Genomic DNA, 9,507 nt, shown 5'->3' on the forward strand with positions numbered 1-9,507 from the left:
TTAATAACTAACATTTAAATTTAAATATATCTATCTTAGCTAAATAGATAAGACAAGATAATAAGACAAACTATATACAGAGAGATAAAGCTCCCTCAGGTACAATATGCACTTCTAACCCTAATTCATACTTTTTAGATCCACTCTAACTTGAGCATCGGAGTGTCTTTATAGATATTATCCCCTACCACTTCAGAGATCCAATCATGTCATCACCAAGATTAATTATTTTATTAGTTCTTGTAAATTTATTAAAGTTTTAATAAAATTCATATTGTTTAAAAGTTTATGATTGGATTTTTATGTTAAATGAAAATTTGCAATTAGATTTTTACTAGTTATTTTTTAGCAAAAAAACACAAGATACTATAATATTTACTTTTATAATATTTCATAATGCATTTTACATCAAATACAAAAAATAAAATTTACAAAAAATAGCTTGAAGAAACCTAATTTATAATTTATAATTTTTTTATCTAATATAAAAATTTAATTATAAATTTTTAAATTATAAAAATTTAATTAAAAATTTAATAAAACTATAACAACAAACAGAATAACCAAACCATACAAAAACTTTAAAGTTAAAAATACATATTGTAATTTAGAAAAAATTAAGAGTAATTACAAGTTAAAAATTTGGTCCCCTAATATTAACACTTCTATTTGTTATGTGTCGAATTATTTTGCCCCGCCCATAATATAACCAAAAAAAAAATTATAGTTACACCAAAACTACTAACCCACATTTTTCGAGTAAATTTTTAAAGTAGTCTTTGAGATTGACGTCTTGCACCAAAATTGTCTTTGAGATTCCAATTGTATCAATTACATCCTTGAGATTGGAAAAATTGCACCATATTAATTCCTGACCCATTTTTCGTTAACGGCGTGCTGACGTGGCTTGATGACGTGGACCTTTGGTGACACGTGTCACCTCATGGTTTGGCCACGTGTAACGGTATAATGATGTATTGATTAGCGACACGTGATATGCTGATGTAGATGGTTATGCCACGTGTCACGATACTATTTTGCCCCGTGTCGGATTATGCCATGTGTCACAATTTCATTTGTCCACGTGTCATCCATTATGTCATCATTGCATATGCACCAAATTGGTCTCTTACTTTGCATCAAATGACTCATTTTAGTCCATAAAATTGAATGTTGTACACCAAATTAGTCTCTTTATTACTTTGTTCTCTTTTTTTTATAAATTCAAAATTTTTAATATCTTTAAATACACTAATTTTAATTTTATATTTTCATAAGTTATTTAAATACAAGTATTTTTATAATATGTTTTAAAAATTTTAGTTTTAATTATCCAATTTTTTATACAATATTACACTATTAATTAATATAAGCACTTATTGTAACTATGGCTTGAACAGTATTAAAACAGATATAAATAAATACAAGAGGCAATAATAAAATTTTAGATTTAGTTAACATGTGCTCTAATGATACAAGTTAAAATTATTAATTAAAAAATTCATTATAAAAAATTGTATAATAAAAAATAGAGTAAATGTCCAAAATGGTCCCTGAATTTTAAATCGCTATTCAATTTAGTCCTCGACTTTTTAAAATGACCAATTAAATCCTTGAAATTCGAAAAAGTGCATCTCTGTTAGTCCCTTGCAGAAGTGTCGTCTAAACGTTGATGATGTGGCATTCCAGCTGTATGCTGATGTGTACAAAACTTGAATTTGATTCAAATTGGTACCTGAAATTGCTTAATAATATCCAAATTAGTCCATTTTCAATTATAAAACCCTAATCCTCAAATTATTGTCTTTTCTTCTTCAATCTCTCTGCTGTCTTCTTCTCTTCTTCGACCTCTTTGCTATCTTCTTTTCTTCTTTGGCCTCTCCACTATCTTCCAGTTCAACTTATTTTCTCGTCTGCATGAGTGATGATAGGTTGTGGGGAGAGAAGGCAAAGTAGCTCAAGTAGGAACAACTAACTCTGTAGGGAGACCTCATGGCAGCAAAAGAATGTGCGATAAGGGAGGTAAGAATACCATTTTTTATAATTGCAGACTTCGGATGGTGATGAAGTACTCAACGATGACAGAGAATCCTGATAGACTATTTTATGGTTGTCCAAACTATGAGGTAAGGTTATGGCTTTAAAGAAAATGTTAAGATAGTTTCACTTTGAATTTGGATTCACCTGCATTTTTTACTTTGCAGTATGGAATCCATTGTAATTTTTTCTGTTGGGTTGATGGATGTGAAGAACCTATTTGTGTAACACCCATTTCACAAAAAAATTTGCATGAGTTTAATTGAAAAATGTCAAACTTAGAAAGTGATGTTAAGACCTTGAAGATGATGACAATGGTTACCTTCTTAAAAGTGAAAAATATATTTTAGCTTAATGGACGAACCTGCAAGGATACATATAATTTAAATCTGTGTTGAACTTAAAATTAATCCAACTACATTAACTTGTAATTAAAATAGTTTTTAAGTAAGTGTACTGATGTTGTAGTTCAGGATGAATATGAACTGGAAGATAGCGGAGAGGACGAAGAAGAGAAGAAGACAGTAGAGAGATCGAAGAAGAGAAGACAATAATGTGGGGATTAGGGTTTTATAATTGAAAATTGATTAATTTGGATATTATTGAGCAATTTTAGGTACCAATTTAAATCAAATTCAAGTTTGGTACACATCAGCATACAGCTGGAACCACATCATCAACATTTAAACGGCACTTTTGCAAGGGACTAACGGAGATGCACTTTTTTGAATTTTAGGGATTTAATTGGTCATTTTAAAAAGTCGAGGACTAAATTGAATAGCAGTATAAATTTTAGGGACTATTTTGGGCATTTACTCATAAAAAATAAAACTAAAATTAATAAAAAAATATTGAGAGTTTTAAATTTACAAAAAAAAATGAGAACAAACTGATAAAGGGACTAATTTGTTGTACGATATTCAATTTCAAAGACTAAAATAAGTCATTTGATGCAAAGTAAGGGATCAATTTGGAGCATATATAATAATGACATAGTGAATAACACGTGGACAAATAACATTGTGATACATAGCATAAGCTGACAGGTGGTAAAATAGCATTGTGATACGTGGCATAACTATCCACATCAACATGTCATGTGTCGCTAATTGACACGTCATCATACTGTTATTTACACGTGTCCAAACCATGAGGTGACACGTGTCACCAAAGATCCACGTCATCAAGTCACGTCAACGCGCCGTTAATAGAAAACGGATTAGGAACTAATATAGTGCAATTTTTCCAATCTCAGGGGCGTAATTGGTGTAATTAGAATCTCAAAAACGATTTTAGTGCACAACGTCAATCTCAGAAACTACTTTGCAGATTTATTTCATATTCTTCCAAAGACCATCGATCCTACAACACTATGATCACAACATTAAAAATTTTAAAGGTCCCATTTTCAGCAAGTCTAACTATACAAAAATAAGCTATCCAAGAAATCAACTGCCAAACTGCGAATAAGAGAAGCCTACACCAGAAACAATAAAAAATACTCTTCATGCAATCGCACCACAATTCACAAGAAAATTTGCACATTTTATAATAGTCCTCATTTTAAGTAAGTACATAAAAAAAAGTTGCATTCACAATATCTACCGTCAACAAATTTATAGGGTTCAAATTTAAAGTACATTTAGGTACACTAGTATAGGTGAAATTCTTTCTAAAGAATAAGGAAGAATAAGTTATAAGAGTGTAAAACTTTTAAAATAAAAAATAAAAATAAAAATAATATTTTGGCGCCTTTATTTTGATATGAGAGCCACGTCATCAATGTTTTGAGAGTCTTCTTCGATAAGCTTCTCGGCTCTGCAGTAACCCAGTCTATACACAATACACTATACACTCCCGACTTTAACGTTTATGTTACTTCTTTCTATTTCCCACTTCTTCCGCGCCGTTTCACCCTCACCCTCACCGGAAAACCCACTTCCCCGATGAGGAAATCACTGAGGTTATCTTCCATTGGCCTCGCTGTCAACGACGTTCGGGAACCGCCGGTAATCTCAATTCCAGCTTCATTTCCAATTCCCTCTTCAATTACGCCCTAAATTCATGTCCTTAGATGTTTTACCATTTTTTCAGGTTAGGAATTTCAGGACTCGATTTTCCCTAACATCTTTCGCCAAGCGTGTTCAGCAACTCACGGAGGAGCAAGTATCCGCGATACTGAAGACTGGTTTCGGGAACTTGTTATCGGTCCCCAATCATTCACTTAGCAAAGTGTTGCTAACAGAGTTAATGGAAACTTGGAACTGCGAGAAGCAAGCTTTTGTGCTTGATTCAGGTGAAATTCGTATGACATTGTTAGATGCTGCTCTGATATTGGGGCTTCGAGTGTTTGGAAAACCGGTAGTGTTGAGAGAGGAGGAGCCATTCTCCGAGTTGGAAGAGTTGTATGGTGCAACAAAGGGGAAGAGGAAGGTGGAAATGAAGTCCCTTGAAGAGAGGCTTGATTCGATTGGGGGAGTTATGAGTGATGAGTTTGTGAGGACCTTCTTGCTTTACACAATTGGGACCTTTCTTTCCTCCAATGGGAAAGTGGATTCCCGGTACTTGTTGTTTCTTGAGGATTTGGATGAGGTTTGTGAGTTTGCTTGGGGTGCTGCTGTTGTTGAGGATTTGGCTCAGTGGCTTGACAAGAGGAAAGAAAACAATGTGCAGTATGTGGGTGGCTGCCTTATATTTCTCCAAGTAAGTTCGATATATCATCAAAATTTTTCTGAGATTTATGAGTGCCTAAAGATTGTGTTTATGTTGATTTGTTCTTTGTAACATTAAATTTGAAGATTGATGTGATTAATTAATGTCAATGTATTCCAGACAATAAATTGCACTGAATTGAATCTTTTTATGATTGTGATCTCGTTTTGGTATTGCTAATTTGAATTAAAATAATCTCCGTATTTAGAATTAGCATTTTTCAGACATTTTGTGCTTTTTTTTTTTTTTTTTTTGTCATAGTGTGGCTCTTTTGAGCTTGTCTTTTCATACTTAAATTGAATTTAACCAAGGTTATGGTATACATTATATGAAGTGAAATATATGAATAAGGCGTGTATGCTGTAAATGTCATTGTTCATCAGAGATTGTTGTTTTAAGTTTTGTTTCCATTATGGTGAACAGATATGGTCTTTTGAGCATTTTGATATAGCACGGCCACAGTTGCAAGGTCATGATTTGACCTTTCCTCGTGTATGTCGATGGGACAATAGCAAACCTATTCAAAGGCAAAAGCTTACTTTAAGGTTTAAGGACCTAAACGATGACCAGGTAAACTAAAAGCTTGCTTACAACTTTGTTGGTTGTGGAGCTTATTCACTATGGTTTCTGTATTCTACTATAACATGGAAGATGGAGAAAGCATATTTCTGTCAAAGCTACTGCGACTTTTATGTTATGCTATAACATATTCAGTCGTTATTTTAAGATTTATTGATTGAAATGGCAAAAGTGAGTCCTTTGAGTTTACTGTATAGTGTAACTGGAATCTGCAGAAAATATATTTGGTGTTTGAACTTTGAATTATGACGGTTGCCTTGAATTTGTTTGTCCCACTGAAGTCTCAAAAACTTTGGTGAAAACAGAAAAGGATTGTAAAATGCTTTTTCCTTTGTAGTTTCTTATCTATGTATCTGCAGGTAATTTGGACCCTTCAACCTACTTCTAGTGAATTGCAATTAGAGATTATCAAAGAAGCACTTGGGGTGCTGAGTGACAGCACAGAGCTTGAAAGTGCAGAAAACTCTTTGGCAAGCACGTCAAGCAATGTGAGTTATACTTCGTTGTTTTTATTGTGCATAAAGTTTGCAAATATGAGGTTGCTTCATTCCAATGTGTATGCCACAAAACACAGGTTGATCTTTCTATTTGTTAGAAGGCTTAAAAATGATTGGTTTTATTGAGACATTGCTGACATTTGAGTGAAAGCATTTGGTGTTGGTAGTCAAGTCTTGTTCAAACTTTCTGATTACTGCATTTTGTTTGAAATTTGAATAGATCAATGTTCTGGAGTTTAGTTCTTATATTTAAATACTTTGTGGGATTATCATTTTTCGTTCTTATTATTGACTGCAAATTTGACAATGGTAGGTTCATGAAGTAGATTCAGAGTCACAGCTTAGTATCTCTAGCAAGGTACATAGAGAGGAGGATGAGTATTATCCTGAAAACCTGGAAGTGGAGGACAATCCCAAAAAGTCAAGCACAAGTAACAGAGAATACACAGAGCAGAAGATCAATCTTGCAAATCTTATAGTGCTAGACACCCCTCCAAACTTGAGAACTTGTAACACAGATTATCGAGAGCAGGAGATCAATCTTGAAAACCAGGTAGTGGAGGATACCCCACCAAAGTTGAACACTTACAATGGAAAATATGAAGAAATGGAAATTCTGATAGTAGAGGACACACCTCCAAATTTGTGCTGTTCTGGTAAAGTTCATGGACAAAAAGAGATGAATCCTGAAAACCTCATAGTTGATGACACACCAAAGTCGAACACTTACAATGGAAAATATGAAGAAATGGAAAATCTGATAGTAGAGGACACACCTCCAAATTTGAGCTGTTCTAGTAAAGTTCATGGACAGAAAGAGATGAATCCTGAAAACCTCATAGTTGATGATACCCCTACAAGTACAGGCATTATTGATGAAGTAACCAGCGAACAGAAGTTCAATGAGGGAAATAGTACCCAAAAGTTGAGCCTTTCTGAGGTGAGTTTTAATTCTTCTTTTTGTTTTCAGATTCCGTCAAAAATTTGTTGTCCCATACATTTTTATAAAATTTTTCTTATAAGTATGTATCCACACTCAGATATCATATAATTATTTGAATACCAGGATGAATTAAGAAAGAGAAATGTCATGCTAGAAGAGAAAAATGTTGAATTGAAGATGAAAGTAGGCCAAGTAATGGAGAAAAATAAACAATTTGAAGAAGAGATCACTGAGTTGAAGAAAGAGCTGGATAGATTGAGAGAAGAGAACAGAGGGTTAAGGCTCTATAGTACCTTTGCTGATGAAGTCGAAAGGCATCTTTTGGATTATGAAACAAATTGAATCTGAGCTATCGTGACCACTACAACTAAATCTTGTTCCATTAAGGTTTGAAGGTATATAACAGTAATTTCGCATAGCATAGAATATTGAGAAGCTCGGTGTATATATTATTAGTTAGCAAGGTAAATAAACGGTATCTAATTTACATGTAGTGTAAGTAGGTTTCTTTTTAGATGCAACCATGAATTGTAACTAGGACTATTTATGTTCTTGTTGGTTGTATACTACGTAGTAGATTGCTCATGTACTTTTCAAAATAGCCATTGAAATTCAAATCATATATTATTTTCCCCTATTCTTTAAGAATGACCCGACAATGTATTTTAATTAAATTATATTATTTAAAATGTATATTGCTGCTGACCATTATTTATTCATATTCAAAATTCGTAATTTTTCATATAACTGGGTGCCTTGTGTTTTAGGAAAAGAAAAAAAAAATGAAATGTACTATACTACTACCAAGATGAAAAGAAACATATCGTTATCAACTTATTATACAAACCACAGCTGCTTAATACACATTTCTTGTTTCAGAGTACCTTCCTAGTAAGTAATAGAACTACGCATTATTGCGCTACAACAAGAAGACGATGATATAAGCTAGCAGACACACATACAAGAACATTAGTTTAGAAAGCTTTGAAGGAAGCAACTTTTCTAGTCATTAAATTGATAATAAGTCATGTGACATTATTTGGACACATTACTACTAAGTAATAACATCCCTCTTCAGCTACTGCTCCACTTATCTTCAAACTTACTGCACTCTGCGAAACCAAAAGAGAGAAATATATTATAATACAAAAATAGCCAAATAGGTGTTAACAGAGAGTACCTAATTAACTAGGAACAGACAGTTCACGGCATAAATAATAATAATAATAATAATAATAAACTATTGTTTTCAATATATTGTGTTTTTTATAAGCTGCTCCAAACAACCAACAAAGTGAAAAACAAACTTAAGTAGTACGAAGAGACAAACGAAGAATAAAGCAGGTGTGGATCTATCACCATCTACTGCTATACCACCTAAAGGGAATTCCCAGTATATATAAGCTTTCTAAATTTAGAAACTTGTTTGAGATATATGCATTTGTACATATATAGAGCATAAAAGCAAATAATGGGAACACAATATCTACACCTAATGGTGATGTAAGGCAAGCATAAGGAATATATTATGTATTAAAAATGTCATGTCCACACCAAAAAATCAGCTATCATAATGTATTTGTGTATAAAAACATATATTGTTTAACTTATTTTTAATATGTATTTTATAGGAGACTGATTTTTTTTCTTGGATTTTCTAGATATGTCACATAGCACTTTTCTTAGGGGAAAAAACGTTTATAGACATATGTATGTGAACCTGCTGCAATCAATATTGGGACTGATCTGGTAAGAAATGTTGACACCACATTTCTTTGGAACGGCAGCAGCATTGACAATGTTAAAGTTAGTGTAAGGGACTCCAACAATGGAGCTTTTAATGCAGTTGCATACGGCTTGCCGGTCCGGGGTGGTCCGAGCGGTGTTAAAGACGGTCCTAACCCCATTGCAGCACCCTTGAGGCACCGTGTTCCCCCCATACAATATGTATGACAAGCATGGCATGAGCTCGTTTGTGAGTTGGCCGCATGACACGGCTGCTTCCGCCTTTGGAACGGTGGTTATTATACTCAGTGCCGCGGCGCAGACGACCGCACAGCATACCAATCTCACCACAAGATTGTTGCTAGCCATGGTTGATATTCTCTCTAGTGAAATATCTAATGATGTGTACTATAGTTTTGTGTATGGCTTGGCTTTTCATTGCATTGTGATCATATTTATAACGGGAGAAAGGGTACTATATGGACCAACTGGTATGTAAGACCTACAGTTGCTTGAAAGCTACAAGTGACTTTCAAGTATTTTTTTCTTTCATCATCATTAAATTTCAAGTATTTTTAAGACATAATTTTACACACATGGTAAAATAAGACTCTTTTATTTAAATAAAAAATTTATTATTTATCATTTTGATTAAAAATGAGAAGAATAATTATCATTTTGTGTATTATTGTATCGTAGTTTCGCATTCTACGTTAGAAATTGGAGAGAAAATGGAGGCCGGTTTTCTTAGAAATGAAAACATATTGTGTAAATACTATGTAATATATATATATATATATATATATATATATATCGTGTCTTTATGTGCGACAATAATTTAAAATTAAGATATCTGTATTTTCCCTAATTTGTTTTGTTATGTATTGGTACTTTGTAGACGACAAGTACTTATATATAAAAAATGATTTGAAGTATCATATTTTCTTGAATATTTAAACTTATTTAAGTTATGCTCACTATTGGAAGGTGCTAAAGGAAATAGATAATTACTCC

The 9,507-nt window shown here is 33.0% G+C and overlaps 2 protein-coding genes across 2 annotated transcripts; one reads left to right on the forward strand and one right to left on the reverse strand.

The window, feature by feature from the left end:
- Positions 1-3,904: 3,904 nt before the first annotated feature.
- LOC130936536 (uncharacterized) lies at positions 3,905-7,365 on the forward strand. Its single transcript, XM_057866621.1, has 6 exons — positions 3,905-4,046; positions 4,132-4,740; positions 5,173-5,319; positions 5,688-5,816; positions 6,139-6,765; positions 6,892-7,365. The coding sequence occupies exons 1-6, from the start codon at positions 3,984-3,986 to the stop codon at positions 7,108-7,110; spliced, it is 1,794 nt and encodes a 597-aa protein (XP_057722604.1). The 5' UTR covers positions 3,905-3,983; the 3' UTR covers positions 7,111-7,365.
- Positions 7,366-7,808: 443 nt separating this feature from the next.
- LOC130934634 (non-specific lipid-transfer protein 1-like) lies at positions 7,809-8,862 on the reverse strand. The gene is made up of 2 exons (XM_057864184.1): positions 8,489-8,862; positions 7,809-7,880 (listed from the first exon to the last, which is right to left on the reverse strand). Exons 1-2 carry the CDS (start codon positions 8,860-8,862, stop codon positions 7,871-7,873), a joined length of 384 nt encoding a protein of 127 aa, XP_057720167.1. The 3' UTR covers positions 7,809-7,870.
- Between the last annotated feature and the right edge of the window lie 645 nt (positions 8,863-9,507).

This window comes from Arachis stenosperma, chromosome 6, assembly GCF_014773155.1.
Source record: "Arachis stenosperma cultivar V10309 chromosome 6, arast.V10309.gnm1.PFL2, whole genome shotgun sequence".
Taxonomy (NCBI): Eukaryota; Viridiplantae; Streptophyta; class Magnoliopsida; order Fabales; family Fabaceae; genus Arachis; species Arachis stenosperma.